At 62.5% G+C, this 20,975-nt stretch overlaps 8 protein-coding genes across 10 annotated transcripts; 4 read left to right on the top strand and 4 right to left on the bottom strand.

Moving 5' to 3' along the window:
- Positions 1–242: 242 nt before the first annotated feature.
- On the bottom strand, positions 243–2,488 carry CPS1_5 (Carboxypeptidase S; the record flags this gene model as incomplete). The annotated part of the gene is made up of 5 exons (XM_062767730.1): positions 243–526; positions 612–675; positions 711–1,845; positions 1,923–2,178; positions 2,204–2,488. 5 exons carry the CDS (start codon positions 2,486–2,488, stop codon positions 470–472), a joined length of 1,797 nt encoding a protein of 598 aa, XP_062623714.1. The 3' UTR covers positions 243–469.
- A 630-nt stretch (positions 2,489–3,118) lies between these two features.
- On the top strand, positions 3,119–3,922 carry SPAC694.03 (Putative nicotinamide mononucleotide adenylyltransferase; the record flags this gene model as incomplete). The annotated part of the gene is made up of 1 exon (XM_062767729.1): positions 3,119–3,922. The coding sequence occupies one exon, from the start codon at positions 3,119–3,121 to the stop codon at positions 3,920–3,922; it is 804 nt and encodes a 267-aa protein (XP_062623713.1).
- SYF1 (Pre-mRNA-splicing factor SYF1) lies at positions 3,596–7,144 on the bottom strand. Its single transcript, XM_062767728.1, has 2 exons — positions 6,308–7,144; positions 3,596–6,268 (listed from the first exon to the last, which is right to left on the bottom strand). The coding sequence occupies exons 1-2, from the start codon at positions 7,097–7,099 to the stop codon at positions 3,977–3,979; spliced, it is 3,084 nt and encodes a 1,027-aa protein (XP_062623712.1). The 5' UTR covers positions 7,100–7,144; the 3' UTR covers positions 3,596–3,976.
- Positions 7,145–7,317: 173 nt separating this feature from the next.
- Positions 7,318–8,879, top strand: pi038 (Deoxyribonuclease Tat-D). The gene is made up of 5 exons (XM_062767727.1): positions 7,318–7,576; positions 7,619–7,798; positions 7,836–7,997; positions 8,041–8,507; positions 8,545–8,879. Exons 1-5 carry the CDS (start codon positions 7,564–7,566, stop codon positions 8,653–8,655), a joined length of 933 nt encoding a protein of 310 aa, XP_062623711.1. The 5' UTR covers positions 7,318–7,563; the 3' UTR covers positions 8,656–8,879.
- Positions 8,880–9,378: 499 nt separating this feature from the next.
- On the top strand, positions 9,379–9,779 carry ATX1 (Metal homeostasis factor ATX1; the record flags this gene model as incomplete). Its single annotated transcript, XM_062767726.1, has 3 exons — positions 9,379–9,384; positions 9,438–9,573; positions 9,625–9,779. The coding sequence occupies 3 exons, from the start codon at positions 9,379–9,381 to the stop codon at positions 9,777–9,779; spliced, it is 297 nt and encodes a 98-aa protein (XP_062623710.1).
- A 124-nt stretch (positions 9,780–9,903) lies between these two features.
- Positions 9,904–10,845, bottom strand: ERV2 (FAD-linked sulfhydryl oxidase ERV2; the record flags this gene model as incomplete). Its single annotated transcript, XM_062767725.1, has 3 exons — positions 9,904–10,236; positions 10,283–10,343; positions 10,397–10,845. 3 exons carry the CDS (start codon positions 10,843–10,845, stop codon positions 9,904–9,906), a joined length of 843 nt encoding a protein of 280 aa, XP_062623709.1.
- Positions 10,846–12,423: 1,578 nt separating this feature from the next.
- Positions 12,424–20,931, bottom strand: pld1_2 (the record flags this gene model as incomplete). Of its 3 annotated transcripts, XM_062767721.1 has the most annotated exons (29): positions 12,424–15,342; positions 15,393–17,076; positions 17,127–17,404; positions 17,444–17,533; positions 17,584–17,704; positions 17,743–17,834; positions 17,880–17,890; positions 17,937–17,992; positions 18,030–18,221; positions 18,258–18,342; positions 18,380–18,444; positions 18,483–18,533; positions 18,572–18,578; positions 18,624–18,705; positions 18,755–18,798; positions 18,850–18,859; positions 18,889–18,948; positions 18,995–19,145; positions 19,184–19,278; positions 19,326–19,369; positions 19,406–19,499; positions 19,547–19,633; positions 19,676–19,843; positions 19,899–19,959; positions 20,003–20,041; positions 20,078–20,179; positions 20,222–20,263; positions 20,328–20,371; positions 20,440–20,931. In XM_062767721.1, 28 exons carry the CDS (start codon positions 20,720–20,722, stop codon positions 16,906–16,908), a joined length of 2,625 nt encoding a protein of 874 aa, XP_062623706.1. The 3 variants fall into 3 exon arrangements, with proteins under 3 accessions (XP_062623706.1, XP_062623705.1, XP_062623708.1); XM_062767722.1 differs by having other exon boundaries at positions 19,547–19,843; XM_062767723.1 differs by lacking the exons at positions 15,393–17,076; positions 17,127–17,404; positions 17,444–17,533; ... (23 more) ...; positions 20,328–20,371; positions 20,440–20,931 and having other exon boundaries at positions 14,211–14,922; positions 14,962–15,146.
- PF14_0175_1 (uncharacterized protein) lies at positions 13,284–16,738 on the top strand (the record flags this gene model as incomplete). The annotated part of the gene is made up of 2 exons (XM_062767724.1): positions 13,284–15,342; positions 15,393–16,738. The coding sequence occupies 2 exons, from the start codon at positions 13,284–13,286 to the stop codon at positions 16,736–16,738; spliced, it is 3,405 nt and encodes a 1,134-aa protein (XP_062623707.1).
- Positions 20,932–20,975: the final 44 nt, after the last annotated feature.

Raw genomic sequence — 20,975 nt, 5'->3', positions numbered from 1 at the left:
TGCATGCTACTTGGTAACGTGCGAGCACGAGGTGAGTACATGGTGTGCAGCACGCTGGGTGGGCTCTGCCGGCGAGGCCGAGTGCGACTAGCTAGCGGGGGATACGTAAGTACTGGACGGGCGGGCGGACGGGTCGGGTGGATGGATGCCCGGTGGGCAGCAGGCAGTGTGCAGCCAGCCAGTCTGCGGCATCCAACGCCGAGAATAGGAACATTACGGCCGCCGGGATGCCGCGATATTAAGTGCTTTGGGATGCATTCCACCACCACATGTCCAGCTATCTTTATCGTTGCCGCAAGTTTGTTCAATCACACGCTCCCAGGCAGACATGCAGCCAGCGTTGCGCGTTACGGCGCAGATCAAACACCACCACAAAGGGTTAAAGCGCCGAAGCGTCGACGTTGAGGATCAGCGCTTGGAAGAAACTGCACTGGTTAGCGCGCCGGCGGCGTGACACTCAAAGCTAGGCTTACCGCGTAAACTCGACGAGCGCGTCGGCGCCGATGCGCTCATTGATAGTGTGGCCCTGCAAGTCAGCGACGTCGGCGGCGGAGGCCGCGGGGCGGGGCGCACAGCCACCCCGCCGTCCGTGCACAGTAGCAGCCACTCACACCCTGGTGCTCCGTGTTGAGCACATATCGCCAGCGGTAAATGTCGCGCGCGAGGTCCCAGTACCTAGCCATCAGCGCAATCTATACATCGCGACGCACCTCGCAGTGTCCGTGTTGCCGGTGGTCATGAACGGCGCCATGATGAGCTCGTCCTCGGCAGCAAGGGGCACCATGGCCTTCCCGTCGGAGACCTCCTTGCGCGAAGCCCACAGCCCGCGCGCGGTGCCAGCGAACACGGCCCACGCAAGGCTGCTGTCCGACGTGTCGCTGATCGGCGCCGGCTCGAGGTCCTCGCTGAAGCGGCTCGACTCGAGGTAGACTGTCCCGCGGGCATGCTCGGGCGCGTACGACCTGCCGAAGCCCTCCACGGCCAGACCCAGCTCCGCGGCGGTCGGGACGAGCGTGTCCCAGATCTTGCCCTTCAGCTCGGCGATGCTGCTTGAGATATCGAGGCGGTGGTTCACGATCGTCGTGACGAGCTCTGGCAGCGCGTTGACCTTGACCCCGCCGTTGATAATGTCCACCGCTTGCGTGGTAGAGATGAGCGCGCGCTCGGCGCTGCCCTGCCCCGCGCCGGCGCGGCCCGGCCCACCGAGCCCCGTGGCGATAATGAGCTCGGGCAGCGCCCTCGCCGCCTTCTTGCACCCGCTGGCCGCGGCCACAACGGTACGCTTCAGCTTGGCAGGGATCCCGGGCGCATGCGCCGCCGCGCACTGGAGGTATCCGTACACTGGCGCCTGGGGCCCAAGGGTCGGCGCGTAGGGGTTCTTCTCGAGCTGCGCGATGAGCAGCGCGGACAGCCCGATACCGGTGTGCGGCGGGGGCACGGACGAGTGCCCGCCCAGCGTCGAGACGGTGAGGTTGAGGTCGAACTTGCCCTTCTCCGCGACGCCGGGCAGGCCGAACGTGCGGTCCCAGGCGGCGCTGAGCCCGCTGCCCTCGTCGACGAGGAGGGCGAACGGCTGGCGGCCGTACTTGTTGAGCAGGTAATCACGGATGCCCTTGGCGCCGCGCAGCCCGCCGCGCTCCTCGTCGTGCCCGAACGCGAGCACCACCGTGCGCGAGGGCGCAAACTCGCCGCTCTCGAGGAGCAGCTCGATCGCGGCGAGCACGGCCGTCGTCGTGCTCTTGTCGTCGGACGCGCCGCGGCCCCAGATCCACGTGCCGTCGTATGCGCCGGAGTAGGGCGGCTGCTCCCACTGGTACACGGTGTCGGGGAGGACAGGGACGACGTCTGGGGAGGAGCGAGCGCGCGTCAGCGCGCGAGCCAGCGAAACACTACCTGGCATCGCCCGAACCCGAGCCACTCACCCTGGTGCCCGGTGATAAACAGCGGCCGCTTGCCCGCGTCGCTCCCGACCCACTCGTACACAAGGCCCCAAGTATCGATCGTCGTCTTGACGAGGTGCTTGTGCACGAGCGGATAAGACTTCTCCAGGTACGCGTGGTATTGCGCGAACACGTCCCAGCGGGGGTCGGTGCCGGGCGCGCCCATGTCGTCCCACGACTCGGTGGGGATGCGGATGGCGGCTTGGTGCCACTGGAAGCGGCGGGTGAGCGCGCGAACCTACCCCCCTCACTCCGCCACTCACCTCGACGATACGCTCCTTCGCGCCCCACACCGTCGACACGTCGAAAGACGGTAACAGCGCCTCGGGCTGAACACACCCTCCAGCCACGGCGGGCGCGGCATGCCCTACCCCAGCGGAGACCTCGTGCCAGATACCGCGGCCAGCCAAGAACACGACGTACCCGACCAGGAGGTACCCCATCGCGCGGGCGAAGCGCGTGCTCCGCTTCACGGGGGCAGGCGGCTGCGCGCTCGCTGCCGCCACCGGGGCAGGGAGCGCGCTCGTGTCGTTCTTCTTCTCGCTCATGGTGATTGTGAGGATGTAAGAGAGGGTTGGGGGCGGTCGGATGATGCCTTGGCACAGCGCACCACACGGCCGATGCCTGGGCGGAGATGGCCGAACCGAGCCGAACCGACTATGGCGAGGGAATTGGCCGAGTGAGGCGTGATGGCGTCAGCTCGTGGGCGGGTGAAGCGCAGCTCTACTTGGCCACGCAGCACTGTGCGTACGTTCGCGCGATAGGCACTCGCCTGCCCCTGTGTGCCGCGCGCCGCGCATGGCTGAGCGGCTGGTGGCGCTCTGCAGGTTGCATGGGCTGTGGTGGCTGTGGCAGGCAGTGGCGGCGGCGCCGATGCCAGTCGTGTCGAAGAACGCCGGTAGTCGCCCCATCATGTCTCACTTCTGCCTCATCAAACCTACCCCGTCCCCTCCTCCCCTCCTCCCCTCCCCCCCTCTCTCGGCCCTCCGACCGTCACCTTTCCCCTCCTCCCCCCGCCCCGCTTCGCCGCGACCACCCAAGATCGCAGCGACGAATCACGTGACCCAAAGCCAAGAAGTGGAGGTTGACTGACTCCTCGTCAACGTCGTCGTCGACTTGCTCGTCTCTCCCCACAAACAAACAAACACGCCCACACGCCCACGATACGCCGCCTCCTCATGTCCCTCAGTGCGGCGCACAACGCCGCGATAGCGCGCGCCACGGCGCCCGGGTTCGCCGGCCTCGCCCTCCTCGAGCCTCTGGAACGGGGGCAACACCTGGCAGTGTTCGACTCGAGCTTCAACCCGCCCCATCGCGCGCATTTCGGGCTGGGCGTGAGCGAGTTCCCCCCGCCGGCCACTGTCCCCTCCTCCACCTCGCCCACCCCTTCACCAGGCGACGTGCCCAACCCCGGCCCATACACCGCCCGCCTCCTCCTCTTCTCCACGCGCAACGCCGACAAGTCGCCCGCAGGCGACACGGCCCACCGCGTCGGCCTCATGCAGGCGCAAGCGCGCGCCATGGCGGCCGCGACGCGCCTGCCCGTGTCCGTCGGCCTGATCTCGGCGCCGACGTTCGTCGACAAGTCGGCCGCGCTGCTGCAGCACGCTCAGCATGTCACCTTCCTCGTGGGCACCGACACGCTGCTGCGGATATTCGACGACAAGTATTATCCTGCCCCTGGAGGGATGAGCGCTGCCCTGGAGAAGCTCTTCGCGCGCTGCTGGTTCGTGTGTGCCCTCCGCGACGGGTACAGTCGCGAAGGCCGCGCTCAGGCCGACGCCCTCTTCGCGCGCGACGACGTCGCGCACTACGTCGCGCTCGGGAAGATACGTACCCTGCCCCCCATACCTGGCGCCGAAGCCGTCAGCTCGACCGACGTGCGGAGTATCGTGCGTGAGGGGCGCGGGCGTGACGCGCTGGAAGAACTCGTCGTGCCAGAGGTCGCGGAGTACATCCTCGCAAATAGGTTGTATACGTAGCCGCCGTCACTTCGCTAATAAAACACCATGCATTGTGCAGATACACTGTATCAACTAAAGCTCCTCGTCGTCAATGTTGATCGCGTCGGGGTTGGCACCCGACGCATCCTGTGCCTCCTCGTGCTGCGCCGCGGGCTTGAGGCTCGACGCGACAAACGCAGGCGCGCCACCGCGCGCAGCGGGCGCCGCCGACTCGGCCAGCTCCTTCTCCATCGCGGCCATCGGGTCGGCCGCATCGCGCGCAGCGGCAGCCGCAACGTCGGTGGGCTTCTCGCCGCCGTTGGCGGCAGCCGCAGCCTGCGCCGCGACGAACGCGCTGTCCGTGTTGAACGACGCCTGGACAGCACGCTTGATACGCAGCATCTCGCGGAACGTGTCCTCGGAACCCGTGTCCACCTCGAACGCGTTCCACTCGGACCAGAACTCGGCGTTGGAACGCGGGTCGCAGAACTGGCTTGCGTGGGCGTAGATTGCACGCGCGCGGTCGATCTCGCCAAGCTTGCGCTCCATCTGGGCAAAGCGGCGGCAGATGGTCGCAGTCTCCTTGTCGGGCAGCTGCTCGAGCGCGCGCTCGTAGATTGGTCGCGTGGCAGGCAGGCCAAAGTTGGCGGTCGCCTTGGCAATGTAGATTGTGTACATCTCGAACTTGTCCGAGTCCTGCACCGTCTGTGTCGCACGGTCGTAGATGCCCATGGCGCGCTTGGCGAGACCGTGCTCCTCCTCGAGCTTGGCGTACATCAGGTACAGCGGCTTGCAGAACATTGCGGGGCAGTTCTCCAGGGCCTGCTCGAAAAGGTCGCGCGTGCGCTCGAGCTTTTGACCGCCGTACCGCTTGACAAACTTGGACAGGTAAATGTTCCAGATCTCAAAGGCGATGGGGAAGTGGAAGAGCTCGATGCCGCGCTCGTACACCTTGAACGACTCCTCAAAGTACTTGTTCTCCTCGAGGAACGCTGCGTAGTTGACAATCGTTTGGGCGTTGGCAATCTTGAGCTCCATAATCTTGTCGTAAACGGCCTTGCTCGACTCGACTGTGCCGATCGATTCTTCCAGGTCAGAGTAGAACGACCACAGCTTGAGGGCCTTGAACAGTCGCGACTGGGGCGGCAGGTTGTCGTTGTAGTAGTCGACCTTGGTGTTCTTGGGCACCGTCGTCGCACGCTGCATAAGGCGGATCGCCTCGTCGTAGTTCTCATTCCGCAGCTCCATCTCGGCCCACTCGCACCACGTCTCGGCGAGCTCGTCGACGGCCTTGAACGGAACCTTGACCGCCTTCTCAAAGATCTTGCGCGCAGCATCGAGGTCGGGCTCGTTTCTTGGCTCGCCAGTCTCGGCGTCGGGGGATCCGCCCTCCTCGTAAAACTTGGCAAAGTTGACGTAGAGGGGGTACAGCGGGCCGGTAGCTTTCCTCGGGTTGATCGTGTCGATGGCGCGGAGGTATGTCTCCACCACGGCCTTGTCGTCATCGCCGTGCAATGCGACACGCTTCTCCCACTCGACCACCTCGTTGGGGTTGCGGCGCAGGAGCACATCGTTGACGAGGAAGGGCCGGCGGTCCATGAGCTCCTCAAAGCCCTTCATCCGCTGGTCAAGCTCGGCCTCGGTCTCCTCGGCGTCAAAGTCCTCATCCTCGAGGTTGTCCTCGTCCGCCAAGGCGTCCATGAGCGTCGACACCATGGTCTCGGAGAACTCGGCGTACGCGTCGAATATTTGCGTAAAGTCGCGAATGGTGACAACCTCGGCGAGACCCTTCTCAAACGTGGCCGTGGCGCGGTCGAGCTCGCCCCGCTTGATCCAGTACGTCGCCAGTCCAGTCCACAAGCGGCCAGCCTGGTCCTTGTAGACCTCCAAACCGTCGCGGTACACGATGCCCTCGACGTCGAGCAGGCGGGGATTGGATGGGTCGGTGTCCTCGTCGTATGGCAGGTCGTTTGCCTCGGCACCTGCGCCTCCTCCTATTCCTTTTGTCGGCTTGTGGAGAACCGCTTCTGAAGACGTAGGCACTGGTGGTCCAGCGATACGCATCAGCCGTCCTTCAACACTCGCCACCTCGGCCTTGGGCGCCTCGGATCCCTCCCCTCCGGTGGTCGCCTCCTGAACCGCCTCCCTGGTCGCTTGCAGCTCGAGCGTCTGCTCCTCGTCCATGCCCACGTCGTCGGCGTACTTCTCGACAAGCTCAAGGAAGTCGACAAACAGCTGGTATGGCGACTTGCCTTCCAACGACGAGTACAGGTTCTTCTGCGCTCTCCGCGCAAGCGACAGCAAGTACTTGGCCGCGGCAAGAGGTCGGGGAGGCTCCGCCTCGAGGAGGTACGCGATGTGTCGTTCCGTAAGCGACGAGTCGATCTGCAGTCGTCAGCAACCCGTTCCCTCTCCCACACCCACCCTGAGATAACGGCGCCAGACGCGCTCGCCCGCCTCACCGCCGATGAGCTCAGCCCAGCGGAGGTACAGGCCCCAGATGCGACCATGCAGACTTGGCGGCAGCGTCCTCAATGCACGGTCAAACGTCCGGCGGGCGTACGTGCGCTTGAAGGTCGCGGGGCAGTTGGGGTGGAGGATCATGCTGAGGTGCAGCAACCACGGGACGGGGAGGTGGCTGAGCCATCCAAGCATGCGCTCGCCAGTGGCAAACAGCGCACGCCACTCGTCGTAGCCGACGACGCCGTCGAGCGCCCCCTCCCACTGGTTGACCTCCTCTGTGTCGTCGAGGATCTCCTGCACATTCGTCTTGTACCCCGCGCCGCGCTTGGCCTGCTTCGCGCGCGCCTTCTTCGCGTCCTCTGTAAGCTCGCCGAGGACATACTCCTGCCTGGTGACAAAGTACGCCTTCCAGAGCTTGTAACTTGTCGGGAAGACGGCGAGCGCGCGCTCGTAGACGAACACGAGCTCCTTGAGCCCCTCGCGCGCGGCGGGCGAGGCGAGCGGGCCAAGGATGCGCTCCTCAGCTGACGGGTCGTGGTTCTTTGGCGGGAGCGTCTTGCTGATACGCAGTCGGATGTGCTCGATGTGGTTGAGCCACGCGCGCAGGTTGTCCGGGTTGTGCAGCAGGTCCTCCTCTGTCGCGAGGTCGGCGATGCGGATCAGCTCTGGGTGCGTCGCCGGGTTGGGGATGGGCGCCGTGAGCGGGAACCACGCCTTGAGGTCGTCGATGAGGGATGGTACCGGGTCGGTCATTGTGTTTTTGGCCCTTGCGGGCTGGGGGTATGGGTTGGACAATGAGACGAGATGCGGCTTTGTTGATGATGATCTTGTGGACATTTCAGCTGGTGGATCTTGCCGGCCCTGCCACCCAGCACGGCATTGCGGCGTTAGTGGCAGTGGGTGGGCCTCCACCTTGAAGGTCCACCCTTTGTGCAGGACGACTCGATTGTTGACATCGACAGTTCTTCCCGCACATCTCACCGGAACCGACACTCCCGCGCTCTCTTTGCATCGCCATCTCTTGATCGGGCAGTAGACGGATAGAAACTAGACACGACGCGTTGGCGTTTGGCTTGCTCGACTCCATTTCTTAGACCTCTAGAACTGATACAAAAACCTGGGCCGGCGAAAGTCGTTCCTGGAACCACATACCCTCCAAGCTGTTATCCACACTACCCCTCTCCCGCGCTCTCTCTACCACGTTCACTCGCAACACTATGCAGTTTACAGGTCAGTTGATGGTCAATGTTGTCCGGCCAACTGACGCCCCAGACATTGCTGTTAACCTCGGCGACGGCATGTTCCGTGGCAAGTACCACGGCAAGCGCCGCCACGACGACGACCTCGAGGCGGTCGTGCAGCGCGCGCACGCGGCCGGCGTTACGCGCCAGCTCCTAACTGGCACATCTCTGAAGGAGTCGCGCATCGTTCTCGACCTCGCGAAGAAATACAGTGGGTTCGAAGCAGTCGTCCTCCTCTGACCAACCAGACCTTCACTCCACTGCCGGCTGCCACCCAACCTCCACGTCCGAGATCGACAAGCACAAGGGCGGCGAGGACGGCTACTTTGCCGAGCTCGAAGCCCTCATCGACGAGGACAGGAAGGAGGGTGGTGCGAAGCGTCTCATCTCCATTGGGGAGGTTGGCCTCGGTGGGTGGTGTCCATGTTTCGTTTGCTTACCACTCATGCCCAGACTACGACCGCCTCAAGTTCGCCCCGCGCGAGACGCAGCTCAAGCATCTCCCGCGCCTCCTCCGCCTGTCGGAGAAGTACCACCTCCCGCTGTTCCTGCACGACCGCCACCCCGAGGCGCACGCCGACTTTGTCCGCATCCTCAAGGAGGTCGGGTACGGGCCGAGCTGGGCCGGCGGCGTTGTGCACAGCTTCACGGGGACCACGGCCGAGCTGCAGGAGCTTCTCGACATGGGCTTCTACATCGGCGTCAACGGGTGCTCAATGAAGACGCAGGAGAATGTCGACAACGTCAAGATCATCCCCCTCGACCGCATCTTGCTCGAGACCGACGCGCCGTGGTGCAGCGTGACGACGACGCACGCGTCGCACAAGTACATTCCCAAGGGGCTTGTGGTCGTCGACAAGGTCAAGCCCGAGAAGTTTGTCGAGGGCAAGGGGGTCAAGGGGAGGAACGAGCCCGCCGAGGTGAGCTGGTCGACCGTTGCTATAGCTAACACCGCAGGTGATCACCATCGCGCACATTGTCGCCGGCATCAAGGGCATCCCGGTCGAGGAGCTCGCCAAGGCCGCATGGGACAACACCCTTCGTCTGCTGTACCCCGCCGAGGTGTAGTGGGAGGCGAGGTGATAGCGGAGACTAAGCCATAGTGCACAGCGCCGATCACACAGCCCGCCGCCACAGGTGCAACACAAGTTTGCGCTGGTTGAGTTTATCAAGCGCGCCAAGCGCCGTCTTGGACGCGGACGCCGGCTCGGGTCGGCGTCCGGCGAGAACCCTTCGGGTCTGTAGGCCCGATACGTACAGCCAGGCGATTGCATGCATGGTGTGATGCTGTGACTGTGGTGCGAGGGTGTGACTGTCGAGGTACTCGCGACGTCCTGCTATAGATAGATGGGCTGTCGTGTGGAAACGAAACATGGCTTTAGCACGAGTCTTCCAGCTAACGCAACACCAGTGGCTGTAGACTAGAAAAGCGTCGCGTCGCGCCGCAAGCAAGCACAATTCACGCGCCTACATGCAAAAGCGCCAGCAGCATCTACTCATGATAAGATGCACACCGCATATCGAGCGCACACAAGTATCGGTGTAGCCGCCGATCGCCGGCCGGCCGACGCCAAAATGGCGCGTGTGTGACGCACAAGTGCCGCATACCCCGTGCCAGGGGCCACGTCGCAATGACGCCTTGGGTGGACAAATCAGCGCCTTACTCAGCCAAGTCTGCCTCGCGCCTCGGTATCTGATACAAGGCAGCCAGGTGCACAACAACATAAAGTCGGCACGGCGCGGCGCGGTCGTGTTCCTTTCGCATCATCCACAAAGCACAACTCGTTCACAATGGCTGTAAGTGTGCGCGAGAGGGTGCGTTGGCCATCCTACGCCGTCTGCGGCCCCAGGCTCGTGACTCGGCGCGCGGCTCGCTGACGCTCGCCTCGCAGTCCACCGGCCCAGCATACAACTACACCGTCAAGATGACGTGCGGCGGCTGCTCTGGCGCCATCGACCGCGTTCTCAAGAAGAACATTGAGGCGCGTGAGTGGCGTGTTGGTGTGGCAGCACAGTACCGCGCGGCTGACACCCCAGCCAACGGCTACACCGTGTCCCTCGAGACGCAGAAGGTCGTCGTCTTCGGCCCCTCCCTGCCGCCCTTTGACACTATCACTGAGAAGATTGCCAAGACTGGCAAGCAGATCATCTCCAAGGAGGAGATTGCGGCGGGCGCTCCTATCCCCGCTTAGGCAGCACGACACGCCACGCCCGCGGCACAGGCAGCCCTGTGCCGAGCAGTAAACCCAGCCCATAGCTAGTATGACATTACATGCGTACAGTACATAATCACCCCGCTCCCCGCGCCGCCGCCGCCTAGTCCTCGTGCATCGGGTCGGTCGGCAGCGGCGCCGTGTTGCCCGTAGCGCTGTACGACGCCCTCGTGGTCGTGTTGGTCGAGTTGTCGCCGCAGCCGCAGTCGTACGTCGCGTCGAGGGTGAGGCAGTCAAACTCTGGCTTGCCGAGGCGCTCGTTGACCTTGTTGTGGAGCGAGCAGAGCCACAGCGACGCCGACTTGCGCGACGACGTCTGCGGAGGGTACTCCTTGAGCAGCTTTTGGAAGTGCGCGGCGCACTCGCCGCATGGGTACAGGCGGGCGAAGAGGTGGAAGTAGGACTTGAGGGTTTCGCGGTCGTCGGGGGTTGGTTTCTGGGCGCGACGTCAGCGTCGTGTAGTGGCCCAGGCCGCAACTCACGTCGGGGAAACGCAGTGTCATGAGGTGGAGGACTCGCCAAGCGGCACGACCGAGCTCAGCCCTGGTGGATCAGCACTGCTCTGCTCTCACTCCGACGTCTTCCTCGCCACTCACTTGGCCGTCGCATTGCCCAGATGCGGCATGATGACGCCGCCGCCGAGCGTGTCCTTCGAGATGTCTGCGCCGCCCGAGCCGGCCTTGTTCGCCGCCGCGTTCTTGTTCCCGTGGGCCTTGCGCGGCGGGTCGGCCGCGGCAGGTGGTGCAGGTGGCTGGTCGCTCGCGTCCTTGGCCGTCGCCGCCCCGTCCTTGTTGCCGCCGTCCGCAGCGTCAAACACCACCGCCTCCCAGTTATTCCGCGGCTCCTCGTCCTCGACGACATGGTGCTTGCCCCGGTCGGGCACATGCTGGGGCACGGGCTCGCGGAAGTGCTCCTGGTCGATGCCGCCGGCGTCGATATCGCTGCTGGGCGAGAACTCGTGCGGGTAGAACAGGTACAGCGTCGGGAGGGTGATGACCGCCGCGGCGAGGAGGAAGAGGCGCGCAAAGCGCGGGATGTGGACCATGTGCGTTGGGATGCGCTGGGTTTGAGCAACAGTTCAAGTTGGTTGAGTGTTGTGTGAGGTGTCGAGGTGAAAGCCGAAGCAAAGGCAATAGACGCTTAGATTTCAGTGTTGGCCGGTTGCCGAACAGTCGGTTGGGAAGGGAGTTGGTGGCATGTGCTGGCAGGCGGCGCGGGGACCGCACGGCGACTGCTGCCGCCGCGCTGCCGCTGCCCAACTGACACGTTTTACTCCGCGACCAGGCCATTGGGTGTGCCGTGGTGTGTGTGTATGGGTGCTGCGCTGGCGCCTACAGGGAGCAAGCAATCCAGTATGCATAGGCGTGGCGCGGTCCATGGCCTCAATGGACGGGGGCGGGTGGATGGGGTCTCCAGGTGTGGCAAGGTGCTGGGCCAGGTGCTGGGCCAGCATTGCCGCTGCCGTCTACGGTCCACTGGAATATTACAATGCTCCTGCTCCCTACTAGACTTGTCCAGATGGCTCGATGTCTTTGCCTCCGTAGTCTCCGTGTCCTAGCCTCCCCCTCGCGTGGCTTTTCCGAGCCCCGAGCCCCGAGCTCCTCTGAGTGATCGTAGCAGTTGTCAGTGGATCATGCATGCAAACACCCTGCAACCGACCCAGGCCGTGGTTGCTGTTTGTGGAAGCGGCGTCTTCTTTGGTGCAAACTCCCCCCTGTTGCTGATGGCCATGACCCCCATTCCACCCTCTCTGTCTGCTGCTGCCTTCTGCCTTCCCTCCGAGATCGAGAGAGAGAGCAAAGCACACTTTGGCCGCGTTCCTGAAATCTGACGCCAATGAAACGGCATCCAGGGGTGGAACGGGTTGAGCAGCCCAGCGTGCCCTTGCTCGAGTCAGCCAAAAAGGGAAAACAGGGGTCGTCGCGGCCTGCATGCTTTGCTAGGTCGGTCACTCGCTCGCTGGCCCAGTCGTCCATGGCAACCGGCAGAGGGCTCGCCTTAGGCCTCAATCCAACATGCCCCAACTGACGCCCCAGTGTCGGTCGCGCGCATACGCACCTCGTCGATCTGCGTCGCGCTCGTCGCGCGCGCGCGCGCCCTCGCGCTGACCGACGCCCCCGCACAGGCTTTTGCGACGACGCGCCGTGCCCGACACGTCCTACACGAGCCCCTCGTTGCTGCTGTCAACATTGTTCCTTGGCCGCGGGGTTGAAACAGTCACTAGCAAGCAAGCAGTAGATGCAGGCCAGTCTACGACGCCTGCGCCGTGCTGATGATGCATTTCGTCGGAGCCCGGAGCTTTTGCGCCAGGTCCCGTGTTGACGCTGCTGCTGCTGCTTGCATGCTGCTGTTTGTTCGACTTGGACGCGCCAGGGGCCAGATTCAAGTAAAATGTATGCACACTGATGACCCTGGGCCGGACTGTCGTCCTCGTTGTGCTACACCTCCCACCTTCCTCCCTCCTCCCCCTCAACCCCTCTTTTCTTTTGCACGCGCGTGTGTTTAGTGTGCACACCCACTTCCCTGGGGCCCGTCAAAAGAAAGCCCAAAGCCGCGACCCAGCATTTCTCATTACAAAGGAAAAGCCACACATCGCAATCGACACCACAAACGCGCAGGCCGACGACAATCTTGCATCCGACGACATCCCACACGCGCGCACCGACACACGCACACACACACACGCGACCATCATCATCATCATCATCATCAACATCCTCGGCCTTTGTATCCTTCGCCCCCCTCCTTCACATCGCATCCGCAGCATGCCCTCTGCTTAGGCGCGCACCTTCCTCCCGGGCTGAATTCATTCACCAACACCATCTCCCCGAACGCCATCGCTCGACACGCTAGTGGACACCGCCAGGACGCGCGCCCCAAACCACACCGACCACCACCACCTCCGACGACCCGAGCCCCTCGAGCCCCCGAGCCCCCCGTTGAGCGCCGCGCGCCAACGCCGCCAGTCATTGACCACCTGCCCCGAGCGCGCGCCCCCTCCCTCCTCCACTTTATCGACGTGGTGAGCCCATCCTTGCCAACGTTGATCATCCACATTACAAGACTTTGTGCTTCGCCATGGCGATCGGGTCAAACGCCCCAGTCCTGCGAGACCCCCTCGTAGCATGGCCACCACCACCAACAAGCTCGCGCTTTGGGACGTCACCACCCTTGTCCCCAACACCAGCCCTCAACCTCGGATCGAATGCCCCCATCATCCACGACGAGCTCGTTGCATGGCCACCCCCTCCCTCCTCGGCCCGCTTTGCCAGTCCACCCGGCACAGCACGCTCGCCGCGCTTCTCCCTCGCCTCACCTCCTCCGCCCTTGGCCGCCTTTGCGTCGAGCATACCAGCACCCGTCGCGCACCATGGCGGCCACCCAAGGCCTAGCACCAAACCAGGCGGCCCATCGCACTTTGGCTCCCCTCGGCTCCATCACACATACCCAACACCAACAAGTATAAAGGGCAAGGAGCGGGCCATGTCCTCCGGCGCTGCCTCCCATGGCGAGGCCGACGACAGCAGCAGCGGCGACATGCACTCGCCCACGCCTCGATACTATCCACCACCAAGAAATCCTTTAACACCAGCCCAGCTTGGTCGTATCGCCCAGACTTTTGGTATCGTCATTCCCAGTCTCCCAGAGGCCCCGTCACCATTCCGGGATCGTGAGCTCGCTGGTTCCCCTCGGACTGGGTCCTATCCACGGACAGGCTCCCAGAAGCAGTCGGCGCAGTCGCAGGCCGTTGCCGTCATCCCGCCGGCTTCTCTGCTCGTTCGACAGCAGTCTGGCTCGCCTGACATCAGCGTGGAACGAGAACGGCTTCGACGCTGGCGTCGTGGCCGGCTCATTCCTCTGCAGCCCACGCTCAACATGATGCTCGTCGCCATTGCCCGCGAGTTTGGCCTTCCTTCAATAGCTGGCATCACAGTGTATATGGGACCTCAACTGCCGGCAGAGTCTCACGGCTCGCGCGAATCGACGGCGAGCTATGGCACAACAACAGACCTCGATGTTGGGCCTCAGATCACACCTGCAGCCTGGAGTACATTGTTCCCCAACTCTTCTTCGCGATCGACAAACTCGCCAACAAACACGCCAGTCGCGACGCCCAAAAAGGCCTTTACCTCTCCGCCAGCCGCCAATCTCTCCCATGGCGTGTTCGCCCCTGCCCCCGACCCGATCCTCCCACACACAAACCATCACCACCGAGTCCGAAACCTGTCCAACCCGCCCGAGTCGAGATTCCCCTCCAACTCGTCTCAGACGGGCTCGTCAGTGTCGTCATTCTCTCCCCGCACACCGGCATCCATCACGGCCAGCATTCCTCCGTCGACATCATTGTTTGGAACAATCGAGTTCGACATTGACCCCGATGAGGCGCCTTGGTTTGAGGGCTGGCTCCGCTCAGGGGGTCCATCTCGCAAGTTGGGCTCCGAGGGCGGGGTTCGGGAACTGGCTCTTGTCGGTAAACTCAACGATGAGCGCCCGCGCTTCCTTCGCGACTTGGAACTCGAAGCGGAGAGAGCCGAAGCCGAGCGATTGGAACAGAAGAGGCTGTTGGAGCAGCAGGAACTCGAACGGCAAGAGCAGGAGAGACTCGAGGTGGAGCGGCGAGAGCAGGAGCGTCTGGAACAGGAGCGCCTGGAGCAGGAACGCCTCCAAGCCGAGCGTCTCGAGGCAGAGCGGCTGGAGCGGGAACGTGTCGAGGCTGCACGACTCGAGCAGCAACGCATAGAGGCGGAACGATTCGAGAAGGAGCGCCTCGCAGCCGAGCGATTGGAACAAGAGCGCCTCGAAGCCGAACGGCTCGAACGAGTGCGCGTGGAACAGGAGCGCAAGGAGCAAGAGGAGCGCCGTCTCGAACAACAGCGTCTCGAGCAACAACGCATCGAGGCTCAACGTCTCGAGCAGGAGCGTATCGAACAGGAGCGTATCGAACTCCAGGAACGGCTCGAGCGAGAGCGCATCGAGGAGGAAGAGCGACTCAAACGAGAGCAGCTGGAGAAGGAGCGGGTCCGCGAAGCAGAGAAGCGCGAAGCGGCCACTCGCGCCGAGAGGGAGCGCAAGCAGCGAGAAATGGAGGAACGCGAACAGGCCGAGCTCGCCGAGGCCGCAGCTGCGGCTGTCGGATACGCCGCTCTGGCTGACAGCTCACACACATATGACTATGCCGACGACCCGCCTTCGACATCCCGCGAGCTCAACGAACACGATGGGGAGCTTCACGGACTTGGCCTGAATCGCGCTGTGGCACCCAACGGCGTCAGGCAGTCCAACACCCTCTCGGAAGACGGTGAACGCAGTGAGCTCGGCGACGTTGTTGCGATGCTCGATGCGCATCGTAGCAGCACCGACCTGTTGGCCAGCCCGATTGCCCTCCCGCGTCCCATCCCCAATGGTGTCCCTCCCTTGGAGCGCGGCCCGCCCACGAGTGTCACCCCCGACAGCCCTGGACTGCTCTCCCCCCAACTCTCGCCGTCCGACCACCGCGGCAGTGGCATCGTCATGGCCGACCAGCTCAACAACCTGGAGAAGCGTAAGTGGATACGATGCCCGGTGGAAACACCTTACTGACCCGCCGCTCAGTCATGCGCGACCTGTCTCCCCGAGACATCCACTTCAACTCGCCCTCTGCGCTTCAGCAGCGCCGCGGCGTCGGCGAGAAGGCCTCGCCTCTCAATGGAGCAGGTGTCAATGCGGCGGGTGCTGCTTTGCCCCGCCGTGGCTCAAGCAGACTACCTTATCTCCAGCCCGAGAGCCCCCGGCGCCACTCGCCCCTTGTCCCGCCAGGAAAGCGGTACCCAGACGCCCACACGTCGACAGGTTCAGCGGGCACCTCGCCGCCTTCGAACCACGGCTCGATGGCTGCGGCCGACCCAGAGGCGCGGTCCATGACGCACACGCGCTCTACTTCTGGCTCCAACAAGCTGCACCACGAGATGGCCCAGCGCGGAAGCGACCACTCCATCAAGAGTGCCAAGTCAGAAGCACCGAAGCGGCCGCCCCGCCCTCCCACTCCCGACTTCGCCACCCCCGAGGTGCCAGCCAAGTACCTCCCCACTGAGAAGGTTGGCACAATCAAGGTGCCCAACACACCGCCTCTCGGGTCGATTCCTATCACGCCGTCTCCTGGTGCCATCTCCAATGGCACGATGCCGACGACCCCAGGGCGTCAAAGGCCGCCTTCGATGAGCTTACGCGGGCTTCGCAGAGCTAGCTCAAAGGTCATGCTGCGCCCCAAGTCGAAGGCTCCCTCTGGCAACTACCCGACTTACCCTGTGGACCCGAACCGTGGCGGTGATCCAAACATCTCGTCGCCGATCATCCCTGTGGAGGAGCCGCAGATCCCCATTGGCCTCTTCCCCGCCAACCCACAGGCGATGGGACAGCAGTCGTCCTTCCAGAGCATGCGCAGCCCACCGTTCCAGCCTCGCAGCCTGCCCGACTCTACCAACGAGTTTGGAATGTTCAATGGCCCTAGCACCGACCCGCACGCCTCCACCGCGCCAGCGAAGAGCAAGGACGGGTTCGCGTCGCGTCTCTTCTCCTTTGGCGGCCGCCGCGGAAAGGATGAGAGCGAGATCTCTGCCATCAACATCTCGACCCCATTCTCCACTACCCACACGCACTTCACGCCCGCCGACATGGCTGCGGCCGCTGGGCACACCATCATGCCCATCCCGCCGCCGCCGCGCTCGCATGGCCCGTCGGGCTCGCTCAGTGCCTCGGGCGGCAACGTCCCCCTCTCGCCCGCCACGGCCAACTTTGAGTTTGGTGACCCCAACAACTCGCCCACATCCCCCCGAAACGTCAGGCGCAAGCCTGTCCCCGGACTTCAAAACCAGAACCGCAGCAGCGGTAGCGCGAGCGGCGACGAGTCTGCCGAGAGCGTCCCCGTACCACCTTCAAAGGTTACCGCAGCTGCCTACTAGATCTATTGTACCACCATATCTTTAGCCTGTACTACTCTGCCACCTGCAGAAAGTATCCACAGTCTGCATCTGGATGTAATAGTGTAATGACAGACATATTACTACGGCATTGTTCACCATGGAATGGGGCCAAGGGCTACAGTACAGGGAAGGGTGCTGCTAGCTGCTTAGATGTAGATGGCCAGGGTGACCGAGTTGACAGACATAAAGTCGCCTTCAGTCAGGTAGGCCTCCTCCTCGAGGAAGTGGATCGGCATGTCCACGAGGTGGCCGCGGATCTTGGACAGGTCGTTCTTGACCTCCTGGACCGACAGGGCGGCATGCGCGACGTGGCCAGTCTGACGAAGAGTCAGCACCGCCAGTGTCGTCACCGTCGACAAGCACTCACCTTGATGCTACCACTGGCGCGGATGTACTCTCCGTACTGGGCCCAGTTGCGGACCTTGTCCGTGGGCACACAGCGGAAGATGTGCTCAAAGATCTCACGGTTCGTCTTGCCAGTCGTGTTCCACAGGTTGACAAACTCGTCCGACAGCGGATCGGCAACCGCGAGATCATCGGGCGAGCCAAAGTCGTAGTGGTTGTGGACTGGCGCAGCCTTCATGTTGTCGTTGGGCTGGTTTGTAGGAAGCTGGGGTGGCAGAGGAGCGGAAAGGCCAAGGTGCTCTGTATCCGTCAGTATGGGTTCGGATCAACCCGACCCACCGCGCATCAGAGAGCGACGCCAAGACGCGGCAAGCTTGCCGGCCATGTACTTCTTGCCGTTCATCGTCGTCTCGATCATGTCATTGTCCTCTGGAGGAGCGTTAGTCTGGCTGTCTACCGGGTCGGATGGCTGCACGTACCAATGACAATGGCAATCTCCGAGTCGTGGTCGCCCCTCTGGCTACGGTCGTTGAGATTGGCACTGCCACAGATGATACGGCGGTCGTCCACAATCATGAGCTTGGTGTGGATGTAGCATTGCTGGACAGAGTCAGTGCTGACCGGAACGCCAGTCTCACCTCTGTGACGATGCTGTCGAGCTCCTCCTGCTCGGTTCCAGCCCAAGCCTCGGTCTTGACGTTGACGCCTGACCGCAGCGCGTCCTGGCAAACTAAACTGTGTCAGTCTCGTCCACGTTGAAGATCGTCGGCCTCACCGTTGTCCGGACTGCAATGGGTTAGGTCAATCCTCACTCCTGTTCACGACCACTTACACATCACCAATGTTGTTCACCGCTGCACTTTCGAACTTGCGAATGATGTTCTTGGCCTGCGAGCGTTAGCTAATCATTCATGAGGCCGCTCACCTCCTCGACAGTCCTAGGAAGCTTGACAACATCTTGGGCACTCTTGCCCTTTTTGTTGGTGTTGTCCCCCTTGGTGAGCTGGTCGTGCGTCTTCTCAATGTACACCACCGCGTCGTCGTCGGCCTTCTCTCCCGGGTCGCCGACATAGACGCGCGAGAGAGCAACCTGGGCCTCGTGGAACTCGACACCAGACTGTTGTCAGCAGTGCCCTTCATGTCACTCCCTCACCTTCTCCTCCATCTCTCTGATGGTCTCCTTGGGGGCGTTGATACGATCGTAGCTACGCAGATTCCAGAAAGAGATGTAGTCGTCCCTGGCAGGTCAGCAACGTCCCCAGACTACAGACCTACGGGTTGACGCCCTCTTCCTTGACGCGCTCAAGGATCGATTGACCGCCACGGTTGATGGAGCGGTACTGAATGGGGTCAGTGGGACCTAGGGCTTCAGCCTCACCTGGGCCTCCATGATAGCCTTGAGGCCCGAGTTGGTCTGGATGTTGCCGGGCTGCAGGGTTAGACATGAGAGGGCCTCAGTAGACATACGAAAGCACTAGGGCATGTTAGCAGCGCAGGGAAGACGGAGGGAGCAACTTACGGGACCTCTGGGATAAGAACATAGATCTTGAACTTGCGGCCATCCTTGGCAGCAGACAGGATACGCTCAACAAGCGCAGCACCTGGGGATTGTTAGCCATGAGACAGACAGACCGTCTTGCCGCTACCCACCGATAAGATTCTTTACAGGGTTTCCGACCCGAGTGGTAGTAATGCTGATATCGTTAGATTGCCATAATTGCGATGATGGTCGTCTTACACTGGACAATGTTAGCACTGGCCACTGGGATCTTTCGTGCACTCACAGAATTGGTTCTCAATATAGATACAGTGGTTGGCCTCGCGAATCAAGCTAATGTACGCCTCTGTGCAGTGTCAGCGCCGAAGGGAGGCAAGTCTCGCCACACGCACCTTGAATGCTGTCCTCGGTCAAAATACCGTGGCTCCAATCAGCCGCCGAACGAAGCACCTGCACACGGCAGGTGCCCTCTGGAACGGGCTCCGACGCGCGGGGAAGATCTGACGGCGGCCAGTGGTAGGGGTGCGCGAACTGACGACCGAGCTGAGGTTGTCAGTCAACTGCATGGCATCGCCACTCACCTCCTTCCATTTGTGGAGGTGCGGGTGGTCATCGCGGAGCTGCGAGTCTTTCTCCATCATCTCAGCCTGCCTCTTAGCGTACACGCTTTCCCAAGCTAAGGATGTTAGCAGGGCCCTCTGTGGTCGCACCACTAAGACTCACGCTGAGGAAGGGCAAGCCACTCCATGCGGTGGTCATGCTTGTACCTGCACTGTCAGCTCGCTACCACCCATGCCACATACTTGAGGTCCTTGACAAAGTTCCAGCGCTCGCAGAAGTGCTGCACGAGGTCGACGACACAAGGACCGATGAAGGTCAATGATGTGTCGTGCCACGCTAGCAGGGGTTAGCCAAGGCCAAGGCAAGGTCCGTGCGTGACTCACGCATACGGCCAGCCTCCTGAATGGCGAGGGCGTTGGACGTGTACTTGTCCACGGTCTGGAAGTCCATGATGCGCGAGTTGTTGTAGTCTGGACTGTTAGCTGCGAGTGTGGCGCGCAGAGGGCACGGACCTTGGCCAGGGAAGAGGGCGTCCTCGAACTTGGCGGGGTGGACGTCGGCGAGCGGGTGGTTGGGCGTGTCCCAGCGTCCAAAGCACGCGTCCAGACCACCCATAGCCGCCACCTTGTTGTCGACGATGCACAGCTTCTCGTGGTGCGAGAAGTAGTACACGAGTTCGCCTGTGACGCCAAGTCAGCACTCCTTCTAGTATGGTTCGTGGCGCCCTAATCTCACCGCCAGAGTGGTCAGGGTGGCGCATGACTGCAATGTTTGGATGCAGGTCCTCGAGGGCGTGCTGTGTCTGTCAGCCGTGCCCATCCCAGGGCGTTGTGACGCACCTTTGTGTGCTTGGATCCAAGGGACATGGATGCGGTCACCTGGTGGGTCAGCGTCGCGCAGCTAGGAGTACCCACCTCCTTGTACACCTGCACGAACACCTTGACGCCCTGCTCAGCCTTGCGCTTGAGAAGGCGGTCGAGGCGCCACTCGGGGAAGTAGGCAGCAGGGCGGCGGAGCTGTGCAGGCTGTTAGCACCGACGATGACCCAGTGTACCCACGTAGAGCTCAGGAGTGAGCCACCAGTCGAGAATCATGATGCTCTGTGCAGGCGTCAGCGGAATGCACAGAAGCCATCGAAGCCACTGGCGGTGGTGCCCCACTCACCTCTGTCGCTGAATCAATGATCTCTGACAGCGCCCAGAAATAGTCTGCGTGGTTCACACGATCAGCAACGACCCAGCCCGCCGGGCATTCCGCAGCAGCAACAACAACGTACCATGACCATCAATGTGCCACTTGACGAGGTTGCCAGGACGGTCGGGTGCAAAGGACCTGAAGCGGTGGCTGTCGCGGGTGGCCTCGAGCTTTGCGTCAATCTCCTTCTCCCACTCCTCGTCGTGGCGGTGGTTTGGGTTCCAAGTGGTCGCGACGGAAACACCGAGGCGTGAGATGCCAGACTGGACGTGGTCGACATTCTCGCGCAGCTTGCGAAAGATCGACTCCTTCTTGCTCTCGCCCGTACCGCTCGTGTTGACAGATGCCTGGTCGCTGCTGCTCATGGTTGACGAGGTTTGAGTAGGTCGTTGTAGAGGTGGTACAAAGGGGTTGAACTGGGAGGATGCCCACTGTTGCTGAGCTTGTTGTTGAGCTAACGACAGAGATGAAGTGGAACGGTCAATCGTCGTTTTGACTTCGGCGTGCCAGTCAATGATCGAGTCTGCTGCCTTGTCTGCTGCCGTGTCGATTACCCGAGTTGCTGCGCGGGAAATGTCTCTGAGACTGGTGAACAAGGGCGACGGCGTCATAGTGTCG

This window comes from Vanrija pseudolonga, chromosome 1, assembly GCF_020906515.1.
Source record: "Vanrija pseudolonga chromosome 1, complete sequence".
NCBI lineage: Eukaryota > Fungi > Basidiomycota > Tremellomycetes > Trichosporonales > Trichosporonaceae > Vanrija > Vanrija pseudolonga.
The sequence above is the reverse complement of the archived record's forward strand: the minus strand, read 5'-3'. Positions and strand labels throughout refer to the sequence as shown.